General features: G+C 38.7%; 1 protein-coding gene across 4 annotated transcripts in view; it reads left to right on the forward strand.

The window, feature by feature from the left end:
* Nucleotides 1-19,243, forward strand: part of golga4 (golgin A4) — a 49,767-nt gene that overhangs the window by 23,127 nt on the left and 7,397 nt on the right. For all 4 annotated transcript variants that reach the window (XM_061910474.1, XM_061910475.1, XM_061910476.1 and 1 more), the window contains 8 exons: nucleotides 275-3,927; nucleotides 4,016-4,137; nucleotides 5,135-5,265; nucleotides 5,517-5,603; nucleotides 7,770-7,790; nucleotides 9,315-9,383; nucleotides 9,715-9,790; nucleotides 18,416-18,513. In XM_061910474.1, coding sequence (XP_061766458.1) covers nucleotides 275-3,927; nucleotides 4,016-4,137; nucleotides 5,135-5,265; nucleotides 5,517-5,603; nucleotides 7,770-7,790; nucleotides 9,315-9,383; nucleotides 9,715-9,790; nucleotides 18,416-18,513 — 4,257 coding nt within the window. The remainder of the gene's footprint in view (nucleotides 1-274; nucleotides 3,928-4,015; nucleotides 4,138-5,134; nucleotides 5,266-5,516; nucleotides 5,604-7,769; nucleotides 7,791-9,314; nucleotides 9,384-9,714; nucleotides 9,791-18,415; nucleotides 18,514-19,243) is intronic.

The raw sequence follows: 19,243 nt of genomic DNA on the forward strand, positions 1-19,243 counted from the left end.
CTCATAACAGAGATTACAAGCCAGGCTCACCAATTTTTTTCTATAATTAATGTAAATAATTACCACAGACTCATTCTAACATCTTCCAAAATTATATTTTATACCATTTTAAATTTCTATAATTTTGGCCTTTAAATACATTGTTACAACATACATTTTAATCAGAGGTTAGCAAGAGAAGAGACAATGCTGTCTAATAGATCACATGCATTAAAGAAAATTCCTTGTTAAATTAATTAACTACTTCTGTGCATCTATATCTCTATGCATGCAGAGAATAATGGAGCTGGAGAGTTCCCTGGAGAAGATCGCTCAGGATGGATCAGCAATGTCCCACGAAATGTCCAGTCAGATGGACCAGCTGGAGGATAAACACAAAAAGCAAATGTCTTCTTTAAAGGGCGAGCATCAGACCCAGCTGGAAAAACACAAGGGTACACTAACTGAGCTGCACAATGCTGCTATGGAAGAGCTCAAGGAAAAACATAGAGTTCAATTGGAGGCATTTCTGAAAGATAAAGACCTGCAGATTCAAACTCGCACAGAGAAAAAGAATCAGAAGTTGGATGCAAAGCAAGCAGAGCAGGATGCACTTTCAGCAGAGCTATCTGAAGTTATGAAGAGTAATCAACTTCTGGAAGAGAAGTTGACGGAAATACAAAATGTGCACTGTTTAGCTCTGCAGGATCAGGTGGCGAAGCACAATGCTGAGATTGTAAATATCAAGCAGGAGCATGAGTTGTCTCTTGATGCAATGGAGAAAACTCTGAAGGAGGAATTTAAAGCTCTGAAGATCATTTCAAGAGAGAAGGAAAATAAAATTGAAGATCTCACTCAAGCAGTGAAAACACTAAAAGAAAAATTACATTCCAATGTCCAAGACCTAAATGTCAAAGCAAAGTTAATTGAGGATTTGCAACAGTCTTTAATGCATTTTCAGCTGGAAAACGCAAACCTTCAAGAAGCATCAAATACAATCTCAAATGATTGTATTCAGTCTAAGAAAGAATTGAAGGATTTGCAGCATCAACTGAAAATAGCAAAAAATGACTGTCAACAGAAAGAATTATTGCTGCAAGAATTAGAGCAGCAATTACAGCAGAGCAAAAAAGAACTCTCTGAGCAGGAGAAGTCACATGCTGCAGAACTGAACACTAAGCATGAAGCGCAGACATGCCTCCAGAAGCAGTTGGATAATGAAAATGCTGCTCATGAGAAGTTGAAAACTACTATGATAGAGATAGAGGGTAAGATGAAAAAGCAAGAAACAAAGATGGAAAAGTTTAAACAAAGAACCAAAGAAATGACAGAAAACTTCAAGAAAAAGCTTCAAGAGAAAGATGAGTATATGAAAAATGAACTAGCAAAGAAGGATACAGAGCTTCAACAAAAAGAGAAACAAGTTCAAGAGAAAATATTAGATATGGGCAAAGCAAATTCCCAAGGCTTGAGCAATGCCATGTCCGAGCTACAAGCTAACCATTTGGCGGAAGTGGAGAAACTACGTGATACTCATAAACAGGAAATCTTGGAGCTAGAGCATCATTTGCAAGAGAAATTAAGACAGCAGGAGGATGAATTAATGGAGAAATACTCACAAACACAGCAAGAAAAGATACAGGAGCTTGAAGAGTCTTATTTGAAACTCAGCAGGAGCACAGAGGAGAAAGAGCAAGTCGTTACTTCAATGAAGAACTTGCAGGAGCAGCTTTTGCTTCAAGAAACCACTGTGCAAAAGCTAAAAGAAGAACTTCACAAAGCAGGGATTATGGTTGAGAGTTTGTCAACGAGTGAGGAGTTGCTGAGAAAGCAAATTAAGTCGATGGAGAAGAACCTAAGCCAGGCCTTGAATGAGCGAGACTCTCTGCAGGACAAGCTCAACATTACCGAGGAAGAGAACAGAGAGAAGTTCAAGACTTTGTCTGTCAAGATGGAAGAAACAGAGAAGCAGCTTCAAACCCTTAAAGGTTCCCAACAGGAGGATATACAAACTAAATCTGAGGAATCTGCCATTCAGATAAAGGCCATGGAAGCACAGTTCCAACAGCAATTAAATATGATCAGCAACCAAATGCAGAGTTACTGTAAGGATGTCCAATCGAAAGTTGTGGACAGGACCTCTGAACTTTGTCAGACAGTTGAAACTAGAGTTTCTGAATTAAAACAACGACTTCTTTGTAGTCAGACAAACATTGCACATCTTAAAAATGTTGTCTCGAGCAAAATAAATAACGTTTGCAATTTAGAGGAGAATCTCCGCCAAAAGACTGAAGAGAATAACAATCTATGCATTTTAGTAGAACAGGTAACTGCTCAGGTAAATGCTCATATGGAGCAAATCAAAGCCTTAATGCACGAGAATGAAAATAATTCGTTGTCTATCAGTGAAAAAGCTCAGAAGATTGAGGAGCTAAGCGAATTAAACAAGGTCATATCAGTCGGTTTGAAAGAAAACGAGTTACAAGTGAGTAACTTGGAAATTATTATCAGTGACTTGAAACATCAACTAGAAGGTAACCTAAAAGAGAAGGAGGAAGCCATACTTGAGCTCAAGCAGCAGCATGAAGAGGAGAGACAAAAGGCCATAGCTCAAGCGGAAGAGACCATTCAGCGGTTAAAGCAGGAGCGAGTGACTGCTTCCGAGCAGGCCAATGCTCTCAGAGCCAGCTTGTCTGAGAATGTCAACACTGTAGCATCTCTGAAGACCAGGCTAGAAGAGCTGGAGCGAGTTATTTCTGAGAAAAATGAAGATTTGCAAAGGCTAAAAACAAGTTTTGACAATCAGTCCATCAGTAAGTCTGAGATGGACCAAGTTTTAAGTGAAAAGGAGCAGAAGGTGAGCGAGTTGACCGCAGAGCTTGAGGGCTGCAACCGTCGGCTTGGTGAACTTCAAGAGCAGCTCGACTCTAAGATAAGAGAGTGCGACCAACTGGCATGTAACCTCAAGCAGCAGCACAGCATCAGAGAGAACGAAAGGAAAGAGTTGGTTGAAAAGCTGCAGCAGAACGGCAACTCGGAGCAAGAAATGGTTAAAAGACTACACAATCTTGAAGAGCACAACCAAGCGTGCAAAAGCCAACTTCAGAGCAAGCAAGAAGAATTTAAAAAGCTGAAAGATGAGAGTTTAAAGGAAACTGAAAGGTTGATGGCAGAGAGCACTCGGAAAATCTCAGAGCTGAAGAAAAAAGCGGAACAGAAAATTATCCAAATTAAGAAGCAACTAACTTCCCAGCTTGAGGAAAAAGATGAGATTATCACGACTCTTCAGGCAAGCCAAGAAGAGCTCAGGAGAAAAGAAACCTACAGCAAAGAATTTATCGACACATTGGAGGAAAAAAACAAATCTCTCGAGGAGCTTTTTGTCAAGCTCAAAGAAGAACAGGCGAGCCAGCTGGCTGACCAGAGGCAGACAACGGAGAAGTCTTTAGAGGAACTGAGGAGCACTTATGAAGAGAAGCTGTCTGAACTTCAGAGAGACTCATTACACCAAACAGAGCTCAGTCAAGCAGCTCTTCCAGAGGTTGAATTGAAGCTTCAAGAAGCTGAGAAAAAGAATGGGGAACTTTTGGAAGAAATAAATACTTTAAAAGAAGAAATTAGAAAAAAAGATGTCCAATCCACTCAACATCAAGCTGCTTTGATGCAGGCTCCCATTTCATTTGAGCCTGACAGGAAGATAGATTGTAGCAGTCTACAGCAAACAAACAGCATGTTGAAAAAGGAGGTAAAAAACCACTCTGCCGAATCCAATGGGGATTCTCTCGATTCTCTCAATAGCAAACTAAATCAGATGAAGAATGAGAAAGAGAAAATCCAGAAAGATTTCACCAGACTACAGAAGGACATCCGATCAATGAGGAAAGAGCATGAACAGGACCTTAACTATGTGAAGAAACAGTTGTTGGATGAAAGTGAGGAGAAATTCAAGTAAGTTGTTATTGTGTCTTGTATTATCCCAGTAAAAAATCCTAGCTGTGTTTGGTAAATGACTCGTGTCCATGTTCCTCTTTTACAGATTGGAATTGGAAGACATCGAAATGAAGCACAATTCAGCAATCAAACAGTTAATGAGGGAGTTCAACACACAGATGGCGCTTAAAGAGAAAGAGATCGACACAGCAGTGAAAGAAACCATCGGTGGGATCATTCACCTTACATAGCATGTTGTGGTTGTAGAAGCGATGATGCATTTCTTGTCTGAAATAATAGTCCAGTTTGGGTTATATATTGCCATTTATCCCTGGCAAGCTAAATCAAATCCAGGTTACCCCCCTCCCGAGAACCCATAACAATTGAACAACTTTTCTTTTCTTTTTTTTAATTAAAGCCTACAAAATCTTCAGTTCGTGTATGATTGTTCCCCCAAGTTTATGTTAGTCGTAAACTAAATCACATCCAGGTTACCTCCCACCCGAGAACCCATAACAATTGAAGAACTTTTTTTTTTTTTTTATTAAATCCTACAAAATCTTCAGTTCGTGTATGATTGTTCCCCCAAGGTTATCTTAGTCGCTTTGCATAGAAGCCATGTTCTTTCCAAAATATATTCCAAATGGACTCCCAGTTTACGTGTTTTTGCATGTTGGATTTTTTTTAACGTTTTTGCTTATTTAGATCTGGTAAGGATCCATTTTAAGTTCTGATTTAGAACACGCCTCACAGACTATTGAGAGATCCACAGGCCTTGACTGTGTCGTCAAAGTCATTTCTTGAGTCATGTACAGCATCAGTGTTCTTTTCTGTCATAGCACTCACCCTCCAACCAAAATAAGTGTCCCTCAGATTAGGATTAGAATTAAGGTTTTGCACAGTACCATATTCTTTAAACTTCCGAACCTAGTAAAAAATTTATTTTTTTTGATGGAGCTTGATGACGCTGAAACTTTCTCCCAAGTGAATGATTTATTGGAGAAATATGCCTTTTTTTCTTTGTTTGACCAGGACATGTTGGGGAAGACTATTTTTCCAATATGTCAATACCCAGAAAGAGAAAAGAAGAAAACTTTTAATAATAAGATTTGGGGGTTCTGTTTTTTTTTTTAGGTCAGCCTGTACTGTTCTTGAATTATGTCACATGAATACTTATCATTATTGTTTTATGTGCTATTTCTGGCTTCTTTTTTACTTGCTCTAGCTAAAGCCCAGGTTGTGGAGGTGGAGCTTATCAGTAACCATCAAGAGGAAACCATTCAGCTGCAAAAGGCGGTTTCCCAGAAGGAGGATGACTTGAACAGAACAGTTCAGAAATATGAGCAGGTCATACAGGTACTATTCATCAACCATGGCCATCCTTTAGGACCTACTCCCCCAGTCATTCACATAAACACTTCTATTACTTCCATTGAGTACTAAATCTCTCAATTAGACTTGATTTGTTTATACCAGACAATATTCCTGATCATGTTGTCCCTAGGGTGTGGGAGTTTTGAAATAAGGCAGTGACGTGACTGACATACTGGAATTGTGATGCTGTATTGATACATAGGAAACGACTCAGCTGTCGTTTTTTTCTTCAGAGTCGAGAGGAGGAGATGGGAACCCGACTCTGGCAGGTCCAAAAAGAACTGGAGGAGTTGAAAGCAAGGAGCAACGAAACTTCAGAGGTACTTGAGTTTGTGGCCGTCTGGTAAACCATGCATATTGCTGTTGCATTCACTTGGATACTTTTTAGTAGTTAAAAAATAACATACAGTAGTTAAGCTACATTTTATTTTGACTTTGTAAATAAAGTGCTGCGTCAGAGCTCAGGGACAATTCGCTGCTAACTTGAGTCTGATCAGTCTCTTTGGCCTCAGTCGTGTGGCTGCTCTCCAAAGTGTGCCGGAAGCTGTAGAGTTCATTTGAATCGCTCAGGAATGTTCTTTTTGGAAAACAGACATTGCAAAGCAGAGGCCAACCTCTGTCCCTGCTCTTAATTATTAGTCTGTGAGGTGACTCAAGGCCTGGGCCTCATTCAGAAACACACTCATGCAAGAAAATGCATACCGGACAGCGGCCAGGTGGGACAAAAGCAGCTCAGGGACACGCTTGACCTAGGTGATGTTATAGTATGAGAGCCAAGTGTTGATTCTGTATCTGTACACACACATCCAGATACACACTAAGAATGATGCTCTCTGTGGCATGTTTCCCCAGTGAGGTAATAACTTTATGGATGGATTGTATGGGTTTATGCTCAGGGAGCCCTTCCCTGCAAAGGGCCTCAAAAACCATTCGTCATCAAAACAGTTGTATCTTCTCTACGGAAACATTACGCCAGCACTCCAAAGTTACTTCATAAAAACGTCTTTGGAACAATGTTCATGTACTGTGCGAAGCAGAGGTGTCCAAACTTTTCCCAGTGAGGGCAGCGTACAGAAAAATGGAAGAATTCAAGGGTCACTTAGATACATTTTATACATTAAAGATCCCAAATGCAATACAACGTAGGTTAATAAGTATATACTAGAATATCTAAACAAAACATCCACAACTTACATTTGTGTTTATAGGTATTAGTAGTACATGTTGGTGTTCCATAAGGGCCGCATCTGCTAGATGGTCACAACATTTGACCTGCAATTATGCAGGCATGTGAAATGTCCGCAGAAATCTGTGTTTTTAAACATTTATTTTCATGTCAAAATACAATTTCCGCGTATTTTTATGAAATATAAAAAAAATACAATCCAAACAAAATTTGTTGAATTTGATCCTCTTGCCGAAATTCCGCACTGAGTTGCAGGTCTGAGAGACGATCTGGGGCAACAAAATAAGCTTGCTAGTTAGCAAACCATCGCGCTAGCTTACCTATTGTTGCCTCCTCTTGCTCTTAGAGCCACGACAATGATGGCTGTCTACTTTGCTGCTAATCACATTTGGATGATTACAATCCGAACACTGTTAGTTCTTAACCAGTTGTAGTTCTAGACTATTTAGGTTTTCAGGTCCCATTTTTGTGGGGATTTGGGCCAAATTCATTTTTTTAGTTTGTATAATGTCGTAATCCAGGATGTGTTTATTTAGTCTTTAAAATGTGTCAAAAAAATGAAGCGGCCCTGAGACACACTTTGGAGTTCCCCTGGTGTGGAGTATTCAGTCACAGCCACTCATCCATCCTCCAAGCCCACTTTTTTTCTGAAAAAAAGACTGCTTTGATGGATTATGACAGTAGGCTTGGGCTCTTTAAAATAAAAGCAGCTGGGTGTCAGAAAAATGTGCACATATTAGACAAGATTGTTTTTATGTGTGGCCTTGTCTGCAGTGGTCGTACTAAAGGAAGCATTTACAGCTACAGAAGGTGCATTTGGGAATGATTGCACTGACAGTTCCAAAATTTGTAAACTTCTCCAAGTAGTAAAATGATCACTATTCTTTAAGGGAGGGCATAACTGCTGATACAATTATTGTACTGTACTGTGTGAATGTGAGAAAGAATGTTGTCTGTCTATCTGTGTTGGCCCTGTGATGAGGTGGCAACTTATCCTGGGTGTACCCCGCCTTCCGCCCGATTGTAGCTGAGATAGGGTCCAGCGACCCCGAAGGGAATAAGCGGTAGAAAGTGGATGGATGGATGGATGTATTGTCCTAAATTAATATGCAGAATGATATCCACACTATTCTACCCTAGAAGTGTATTAAACTAAAAGTTTTTTTTTGAACTAAATGTAAATTGTTGCAATATAGGTGGATATATTTGACTTGAAAGCAGAATCTTAGGATATTTGGCTGTTTTTAATGATTTATATTCCTATAAATGACTGAATGTTTTTTCTTTCTCACTGGCACAGATGAGCACTGAGGAACTGCAGGTATGTGTGTCTTTCATAGTGTATAACACTTAAGATCCCGTTTCCTCAGTTGTTGAATCAAAAAAATACACAAGATGTAAATGCATTTCATTTGACCACCTTTATCTTCGGTTATTACACACATTCTCTGGGATATGGTTGCGGTGAGTATTTAACTGAAGTGAGTACATGCCTTGTATTCCAGCCCCGGTTGTATTATATATTCTCAAAGGACTATAAAGAAAATGCAATTCATGTTACCTCTGATGGAACCGTAGCTTTGCAGTGCCAGCACCACTCGCATAGCCCCACCTCATGACACCATGCGTGTTGTCAGCTATTTAGACAATTACCGGTAGTCATTTTCAGTTGATAATACATCTATTCTGCAATACTAGCTGTATTCTGACTACTCAAAACTACACACGTTTCATTTTACATTATTGTCTTTTGAGAAGATATACTGTGATAAAAGTGGTTGTACTCACTTCTGTAAGATACCACATTTACAGTTGTGATCAAAATTGTTCAACCCCCACACAATTTTGGTGTTTTAGCAAGTTGGACATTTATTCCGTATTTTGTTTATAGTCATATCAAATAAAGGTGTGTCAAATAGACAAATGCAACTTGAATTGTAACACTATTTTACAAAATACCAAAAAAAGACTTTTTTTTTAATATCTCATTAACAAAATTATTCAACCCCCTAGTTACATGCATCTTTAGTACTTAGTAGAACACCCTTTGGCAGTAATTATATCCTTCAAACGTGATACATAACCGGACACAAGCTTCTTGCAACGACCTACAGGTATTTTGCGATTTTCTTATATCCATATCCTTTCTTATGAAGAGAAATTACCTCCTCTCTTGACTTCTTTGACCACTCCCTGGACTTCACCATGTTGCAAATACACCATCGACCATCTACAAGAAGCTGAGCGTCACAGTCTTTTTCAATCAGTTTAATTGTTGCTCTCTATGGTTCTAATCACATCTACAGGTGTTTTCAACACCTGATTGAAAAGACCTTATTCAAATTCTGTTCTTAAGAGTTATGATCTTCAAGGGGTTGAATAATTTTGTCAATGAGATATTAAGAGAAATGACACCGTAGGGTATGTTACAAAATATAATGTTGTAATTCAAGTTGCATTTGTCTATTTGACGCATCTTTATTTGATATGACTATAAACAAAATACGGAATAAATGTCTAACTTGCTAAAACACCAAAATTGTGTGGGGGTTGAATAATTTTGATCACAACTGTACATCATATAGTTACCTTCCTTAAATTTACATCATGCAGTTACCTCTTTAGCAGGACTTCAATTTAACCAATATTAAATAGTAACATGCTTTAATTTTAACTTAAAACCATACTTACTGCATTATTTTAAATAGCTTTTTACCAGGCTTTTTGGCCTGTCCGGCTGATGTTTTCCATCAATGAATAAGCAGGATTGTAAGAACAAACACAGCGTTGCTTCCTGTTCCACTGCAGTTCTCACAGCTTCCTTCCTCATCCTTTTGCATGGCAGGTTCAGCTGGCTGAGAAGACCACTTTGCTGAGTGAAGCTCGACTGAAGGAGCAGGGCTTTGTTGAGAGGGTGAGTAACTGGTACAGAGAAGTGCACTTTTTGCGGTGACAGGGGAAGAGCAAATCTCATGTGGTGTGTTCCCATAGTTCTGTAGCCTTCTGCTGTATCAACTTAATTACACTGCACATCTGTTTACATTTTCTTTTAGCCCAATAAAGAATCAGAGCAACGCCTGACACAGTTTCTCTCCAATAGATAATTTTTCTCACAAACTGCAAATGATGCTTGCTAAAATCACAAGTCTCACAACTTATAAATTAGCTTAATGGAGCAAATTAACCTTCTTATGTCAAACGCCTTTTTTTAATTAGGATTCTCTGTTTGTTTTTTGTTTTTTTAGATCCACTCGCTTGAGGACAAGATTAAATGTTTCCACCGGAACGCAGTCGTAACTCATCTTGGTAGCACACACAAAGGTAACTCTATGAATCACTTAGTTCTGCTTCTGGAACCCATTTCTTTTCCCCCCGCTTCTTGGCAACACAAATGTGTCTAAAAATGCATCACAGCACCTAGAGCAGGGATATTCAACTGAATGTTTTTGGAGTCACATTTCCGGAAAGCCAAAGACCGGAGGGCTGGACTTCTTCCTTCACTATTTTTCTTTTTTTAGATATACCGGAGAACCATTGTCTTCGATGATGGACATTTGATTTTGGTCTATTTTGTCAGTTACAGGAGCGCTCTGCTGTTTTTAAGATCATCTATCTGGCAGCACTTAAGTGTTTTTAAGAATCTGCTACACAAATCTCCCAAGTTGTTTAACTTGAAGGGGAAATGCACATTTTTTATCTTACATATCATTCACAATCTTTATGAAAAACAAGATCACGCCTCTTTTTTGTTTCAGCATTCTAAAGATACGAAAAATGCTCACAAGATGCGGCTAACATTGCAGCCAATGGCTGTCGCCTAACTTGCCTTCAAAGCCCTGTAAAACATCTTCAATAACCTCCATCAATGCTGTAAGCCTGTATATAATGATCTAAAAGCCACATTCATAACAATATGTAATATGTACAATATTTACACAAAATTGTCCCTAGTGTGTGATTGTGAGTGTGAATGTTGTCTGTATTGGTCCTGTGATGAGGTGTCTATCTGTATTTGTCCTATGATGAGGTGGCGACTTGTCCAGGATGTACCCCCGCCTTTAGCCCAAATGTAGCTGAGATAGGCTCCAGCCAAACCCGGATCTTGACAGGGACAAGTAGTACAAAATGGATTTTTCGTATTTTGGTCATTGTACGCATTTGCGAAACTTCTCTACTTCCGTCAACAAACGAGTGTGTTTGCTACCAATAATACTAATTAGAGATGTCCGATAACCGGACTGCCGGTATTATAGGCCGATAAATGCTTTAAGATGTAATATCGGAAATTATCGGTATCGGTTTCAAAAAGTAAAATGTATGACTTTTTAAAACGCCGCTGTACACAGTAGTAAACGGACATAGGGAGAAGTACAGAGTAGTTGTGTCTCCCAGTCATACTTGCCAACCCTCCCGATTTTTCCGGGAGACTCCTGAATTTCAGTGCTCCTCCTGAAAATCTCCCGGGGCAACCATTCTCCTGAATTTCTCCCGATTTCCACCCAGACAACAATATTGGGGGCGTGCCTATAAGAAACTGACTGTGCGTGCCGGCCCAATCACATAATATCTACGTCTTTTTACACACACACACACACACACACACACACACACACACACACACACACACACACACACACACACACAAGTGAATGCCATGCATACTTGGTCAAAAGCCATACAGGTCATACTGAGGGTGGCCGTATAGACAACTTTAACACTGTTACAAATATGCGCCACACTGTGAACCCACACCAAACAAGGATGACAAATACATTTCAGGAGGACATCCACACCGTAACACAACATAAACACAACAGAACAAATACCCAGACCCCCTTGCAGCACTAACTCTCCCGGGATGCTACAATATACACCCCCCCTCGGTGTCTTGTTACAGCTTAGCATAGAAGCGAAAAAAACTTAACAAATGCCCACAGCTGAGCCAAATTACTTGCATAAGATGGGTAAATGCAAGTCCAACGATTTCTGGCTCCAGAACGATCAATTTAATGCGTGCTTGAAGCTGTGGGATGGAAACGTACAAAGTGTTTCGGACCCGCATGTAGAGCCGTTCAGGAATGAAATTGATTGTAAAAATTGCGATGAAAGTGAGTGGAATAATAATGTATAAGTCAAAAATTGGGGATAAGTGGGTGTCAAAAGATGGTGAAGCGCCCGAACACTTCCACAACTATACAAGGATCAACTTAACCCCCAAAAGAGTATTATGTTGGTAAAGTGGCGCCAATCAATATGAGATGTTTACTAGTGAAATCATACTATCACATACAGTAAGCACACGTTAATTTCTCTTGGGTAGTTGTGTACTCACAACAAAAAAACTATGAAAAAGACATAATTCTCTTATGTTATTTGTATTATTTATTGCAATAATTTCAGGTCAGCTTCTTATGCCTAATCTTTTAAGTTTATACGGCAACTGACATTCAAATCTATAAAGGTTGTCATGCTTAAATTAAAACTAGTCCTTGTTTATTAGCAACATGTTTTCACAAATGTCACAAAAACAAGTAAAAAATGTATTCACACATACCAGATGCAAAATGAGCTGAGCAAATTTTAATATTATCCACATTATTCACATCCAAATTCTGTTTGAGGCTTGCAAGCCATAATCGCCTTCTTTCTTTTTAAGCAATCGCACTCTCGTTTTTTTACCGCTTTGTGCCGATACAGAAATAGTTCTGTAGATGTTTTATCTGTCTGCTCAATTCTGTCGGCCCCAAAAAGACTGCAAAATGTAACCATTTAGCTTTAGCAGAGATGCTAACAGTCCCTTTCACAGACAATATGTAGTGCTTTCCTCCATCATTGCTGACATTCTGGGTGTTGTTACATGAAAACACTTGATATGAAGCACACTGCATTTTTGCAAGAAGACCCTTCTATGGCAAATCTGATAAATGGCTGTTGTGATGTTTGCTAATATACTTTTTAATTACCGTAAAGAAGCTTCTGGTGCATTTAGTTAGTTTAACCATTTTGTTTTCCAACGTGAAAGAGCACAGAAGAAATCCATATATTTACAATTCATTCTGGCCCTCTGATTTTTGTCCTAATGACCTTTTGTCCTAATGGATGTAAAATGGTCTTAAATTTGACTTCTTTGAAACCCCTGAAGACCCTGACCTACTATGTCCAACTTTTTGGCTTATGACCACAACCTTGTACAATTTTGTCAGTGCAAGGCAGGATTAATAATCTAGCATTAACTAGTACAAACTCAAAAGTGATTCAGATGCTGACGTAGAAGCCATCTTACCTCTTGCTCATGCCGTATCAGTGTAAGTGTCTCTGTGACCAAGGTGACGTTACTACGCTAGAAAAATATTTCTTCACTGTTTGCTCTTACAATGACGGATTGGTTATTATGCAGGTTATTAAATGTAAATGACTATTTGCGGGTTTTTGGACACATTTTTTTTTTTATTATTTTGAGGCAGAATGGATTACGACCAAAAGCTGCATTACTAGAAACCTAGAATGAGCCGATTATTACAAATTAATATGCAAATAAAAAATAAAAAAAAACATGTTCTTGTTTCTCATAAGGATTTTGAATGATAGGCACAATTCCCCCCCACCTCACCCCCACAAAAAAAACATGCAGTTTCTCTTTAACTAGCAAACCACCAGGTGAATAGCCCAAATGGAGAAAAAGAGAAAACATTTTACCTATAACCATTGTATGCATGTTCAAAATAAACTGAACTGAACAAATTAATGAAACCTTGAGGAACACTCCATGTATTTTAAATGACTTAAGCACATGTTTTCTGACTGCATCTGAAGTAAACAAGCTCCAGCAACACCTTAGTTCCTATATAAAAAAAAGTGTAACTACCAAAAAGGAGAGGACTCAAATGGGTGCCTTGAGGTATGCCTCAGGGGTGTTTTTTATTTTTATTTTCATAAAGAAATACAATCATGTGTGCTTGCAAACTGTATTGATCTATATTGATGTATAATGTATATATTGTGTGTTTTATGTTTATGTTGATTTAATAATAATAAAAAATATATATATATATTTATTTCTTGTGCGGCCCGATACCAATCGGTCCTCGGCCGGGTGGTTGGGGACCACTGATGTAAATCACATGTTTGGCCCCAGTATTCTATCTTTGATAGCAAGATTAAAATGTTAATGCACGGATCTGCCAATGTGTTTACAGTTGTCCAAGTTTATCTACTCAACAGAAACACTGTAGTATTTTTAGGAAATTTCTGTCTTCCAAGGTTTCACTTTAACTCGGGGGCTGGTATGGTGCCATTCCCGGGCCGGATTTTGTGCCAGGGGCGCTGGTTGAATAGTTCTATCCTAGCCCATGTGCATACAAACTTATCTGACATGAGCTCGGTATCCTACTCCTACATTAGATGGGGCACAGGATGTGCAGATGGACCATTTGGGGGCGTTGTAGCATGTAGCCATATGTTCTGCTTTAGCTATGCTTTACAGAACAATATGGCTGAATGGGATTTAGGTCTTGGATGAGCTCTATGGTTTGTACTGGGCTTTGGTCAAGGTGAGCATAAGGTTCAGAGTCTGACATGTAAGAGCTGTGGTTAACCCCACAAGATTGTAAGTCAGCGCCATATCTTCATGTATGCAGTATTATAAACCCATCATGGGATAAAGTGAATTATCCTCCCTTTTTAAACTTTCCCTGCTGCTGAAATAAAGTGAAGCTGAAGTCAGAAGGGAGGGGGGTTGTAAAGCAACCATCCTTGGATTTAATGGCTTTTACAGGCTGGGCTCTTAATGTGTGTCCTACGCAGCACACTTGGTTCTCACATCCCCTATTTCCTTTGCACATATTTTATCGCAGCAGTATTTCATTCATTATACACTCACCAACCAATGTAATAGTATGTACACCTACACTATATAATGTTTATTGTAGCCCACTCTGGGGATTGCTTTAATTCTTAGTTGTCGTAAGTTTTTGTATGTAGAACACAGGTCATTTTGAAATAGTCACGTTTGTGTTGTTAACTGTACATTAGATATTAATGGGCTGAAAAAATACCCATTTTTTCATAACATGGTTACTACTGCCTAGTTTCTCTTTTTATATTTTTATTTTGCTGTTTTTTTTTTATTGTCATTGTTGCTTTCTATTTTTATTCCTATTGTAATAGAATAGAATAGAAAGTACTTTATTGTACCCTGGGGGAAATTCAGCACCACGGTTTGCTCACGATTGACAATAATAATAATAAATAATGTATAACATTATTACCTTATTGGGCTGAAAAAATACCCATTTTTTCATAACATGGTTACTACTGCCTAGTTTCTCTTTTTATATTTTTATTTTGCTGTTTTTTTTTTATTGTCATTGTTGCTTTCTATTTTTATTCCTATTGTAATAGAATAGAATAGAAAGTACTTTATTGTACCCTGGGGGAAATTCAGCACCACGGTTTGCTCACGATTGACAATAATAATAATAAATAATGTATAACATTATTACATTATTATTATTATTATTATTACATTATTATTATTATTATTATTATTATTACTACCGAGGATGTCGTGGTGGTTTGTGCAGCCCTTTGAGACACTAGTGATTTAGGGCTATATAAGTAAACATTGATTGATTGATTGATAACATATATTATATATGTAATATATAATATACCAGGGGTAGGGAACCTATGGCTCTCGAGCCAGATGTAGCTCTTTTGATGACTGCATCTGGCTCTCAGATAAATCTTAGCTGACGTTGCTTAATACGATAAGTAATTAATAATTTCGCTGGTAATCACAGTGCTAAAAATAACCTTCAAAATATAAAACATTGTCATGCATTTTAGTCCATCTACCACACTTGTTCAAGAAGTCACATTAATTGTCAAAAGTATTATTTATTATTGGTTAGCTTCAGAACAACAATGTTACTATAAAGAATAGGAGATGCATGCATTTAGTTGTTGTAATCAGGGAAAGTCGAAATGAAAGAGAAGGCGTTGGATTCTCTTGTCAGAGCGTGGGACGACACTGTACAAGGTTACGGTCTACGGGTTTCTCCTCATTGAGCTAAATTGAATCATGTCTCTGTTAAATTCCTTGCTTCTTGTCTGTTTAATAGATGTCATCAGTGTTTGAACCTGACAGTTGTATTGTCAGGTTTGTCCCTGACAGTGTGGCCATGTTTAAGTTTTTCCTGTCTTTGTTTCCTGTCAGCGCTCTTATTTTGTCTGTTTCCTGTAATTCTCCCTGAGCGCTGTTTCCCCTCAGCTGTGGCTGATTTGCACCTGACCACACCTGGACCGTCAATCAGCCCGCTCCTATTTTTACCTGCTTTGTCTTCCAGTCAGTGCTGGATTATAGTCGCTCCTACCGGTTGTTTGTCACCACTACCTGTCAGTGTCATTAATACTTCATTGTAGCTGTGTCTACTTTTGTTCACTCTGCTCATGCCATAGTTCCTTCTTGTCACAGTAAGTGTTTTGTTCATAGCCTAGTTTGTTATCCGCCTCGTGCGCATCTTTTGTTAGTACCCTTTTGTTTGTTCTTGTTATAGTATTTAAATTAAATCATGTTTTCTTATTCAATGCCTGCCACCGTCCCTGCATCTTGGGGTTCGTCAACAAAATGTGACAGTATTTTGTGTTAAAAATATTATACGGCTTTCACGGAAATACATTTTAAAATATTTGGCTTTCATGGCTCTCTCAGCCAAAAAGGTTCCCGACCCCTGTAATATATGAATATCCATCCATCTATCCATCCATCATCTTCCGCTTATCCGAGGTCGGGTCGCGGGGGCAGCAGCCTAAGCAGGGAAGCCCAGACTTCCCTCTCCCCAGCCACTTCGTCTAGCTCTTCCCGGGGGATCCCGAGGCGTTCCCAGGCCAGCCGGGAGACATAGTCTTCCCAACGTGTCCTGGGTCTTCCCCGTGGCCTCCTACCAGCTGGACGTGCCCTAAACACCTCCCTAGGGAGGCGTTCGGGTGGCATCCTGACCAGATGCCCGAACCACCTCATCTGGCTCCTCTCGATGTGGAGGAGCAGCGGCTTTACGTTGAGCTCCTCCCGGATGGCAGAGCTTCTCACCCTATCTCTAAGTGAGAGAGCCCCGCCACCCGGCGGAGGAAACTCATTTCGGCCGCTTGTACCCGTGATCTTATCCTTTCGGTCATGACCCAAAGCTCGTGACCATAGGTGAGGATGGGAACGTAGATCGACCGGTAAATTGAGAGCTTTGCCTTCCGGCTCAGCTCCTTCTTCACCACAACGGATCGATACAACGTCTGCATTACTGAAGACGCCGCACCAATCCGCCTGTCAATCTCACGATCCACTCTTCCCCCACTCGTGAACAAGACTCCTAGGTACTTGAACTCCTCCACTTATATATGAATAATATAAATGTATTCTACATATATTCTACATTTATTTGCAGTCAAGAAGGAACATATGCATTGTACAGTCTGATGGCTGTCGGTATGAAGGACTTCCTGTGTTGTTCCGTGTTACATTTTGGGAGTCTGAGCCTTCCACTGAACGTGCTCATTCTCTCGGCAAAGGTTCGAGTGTAGTGGGTGTGAGGTGTTGTCCATAATGGCTAAGAGTTTTGCTAGACTTCTCCTCTCTGACACCACCGCCAGAGAGTCTAGCTTCACTCCCACCACGTTACTGGCCTTCTCTACCAGCTTTTCCAGTCTGTTTTGTACCTCACTCTTAGCCCTCACTCTTAAAATATATATATATATATATATATATATATATATATATATATATTGTTTCCATTTATACCCCCATTATTTACTTTTGATTTTTTAAATTCGATTTCAATTCTGTACACTGCTGCTAGAATTTTTATTTTCCTGAGGGAACTCTCCTGAAGGAATCAAAAAAGTACTATCTATCTATATATCTCTATTTTTTTTTTTTTATGCATTAAATATAAAATTGAGGACATGTATTTCAAAGTCGCATTAATGCACATTACTTGGCTACTAAAAAATGTAATGGCTGTGGTTTTATTATTGGTCCATGCAAGGAATAATAATTTAGTAAAAATAAAGCTGTTATTGTATCATCTTGTAGTGATTTATTTATAATATTGGAGTAAGATTTCTCTGTAGGCGCATTTAGTTGTATTGTATATGTGTAATAGTCTACAGTAAACAAGTTGAGGATTACACTGTGGTTTTCTATGACCAATATTTGTTGTGCATTTTTAGTATTGTACCGTAAAATAATGTTTCTTAGATGTTCTCCATCAGTAGGTAACCAGTAGGTGTGCCACTACAATGGACAATAATAACCTTTGTGCCAATGTTTACATATACCATGTACAACTCATTAGATTCCTGAAGGTGTACCTAATGGTGTGGCCAGTGTGCGTAAATGCTCTACACATTAGTCAGCTGTGTTTTCAGGTAGTAGATAAAGTAGTGTGTTTGTGTGTAGGGCAGTGTGAGGTCAGGAGGACAAAGGCTATAAGAGATTTATTGGTCAGCCATTTCTGCACGCCAAGAGATCAAAGACTTGTTTGCTCGTTTTTCTGTCCTTCAACCGAACTGTTTCTCATTGCACATTTGTTGTCTCGATGATTATTCCAGACAGGCGTAAAGCTGCACTGATATTTCCAGAGTAAAATCATTAAGGGGGATATGTCAATAGTAAAAGTCTCCTTCACATTATTGCACTTTCTAGTTGTTGATTGTGAAGGAAGTAATTTTGTTACAACTTTCTTTATGCTCACTATGCCTGACTCACTAACCTGCACCTTTTATTTAGTGTCTAATTTGCAACCGGGCCACTGTGCAAAATGCCTCCATTATGGTGGAGGGGCTCTATTAACAAGCCAAATGTGTACCAGCTGGAGCCATGTCATTGCATTATTAGTCTCGGTCACATACTGTTCACACGTCTTGATTGAGTAACCTGCTTTTTCTTCACAGATGCTGCATTTAACATACCGCAACCACTCTCAGAAGCCACCGAGATGGAGTACTTGAGGAAGGTGCTGTTTGAGTACATGATGGGACGAGAAACAAAAGTATGTTTGTCTTTATATTTTTATTTTTAAAGACACTGACAGAAAATGGTAATAAATGCAATGTTGAATGCCTTTTTCTGTCTCCGCAAATTGCTGCTGGATTTCTGTACACAGATCTAGCCAAAGTGTGGTTTGTTTAATTTTATGGAGCAATTAAAATATTTGAAATAAACCAAGCCATTCACAACTATGGAAATTTAAAAAAGGCCCTGCTGGGCCTATTTAATGCAAACCACCTCTTCTGTTCATTTGTTTTTATGTTATGTTTGCTGTGGTATGGAAAATCCACATCATGAGGAAAAAATGTAATTAAATCACAAACTGCAAGATACTAAACTTACTTAGGGCTGTCAAAATAACAAGTTACAAAACATATCACATTAATCTCTGTACATATATATATATATATATATATATATATATATATATATATATATATATATATATATATATATATATATATATATATATATATATAGGCAGATTAATCACGCAAAATGTATTTATCCTAACCGGTACCTGAAAGGCAGCATGTATCTTTAAACAGTCAGTGATCTTGTCAATGCATATGTCTGTGCAAAAATGAATGAGGAGGCAGATTTCACTCCAAAATACACCCAGACTGGATTTTGGCTAAAACTGTTACCAGGTTTAGAGGATATAAATGACATGCATTTATCAAAACACTTTAAAAAATGTTCCTGTATGACATTCTGACTGTAAAATTTCA

Source organism: Nerophis ophidion, linkage group LG09, assembly GCF_033978795.1.
Source record: "Nerophis ophidion isolate RoL-2023_Sa linkage group LG09, RoL_Noph_v1.0, whole genome shotgun sequence".
Classification (NCBI taxonomy): Eukaryota; Metazoa; Chordata; class Actinopteri; order Syngnathiformes; family Syngnathidae; genus Nerophis; species Nerophis ophidion.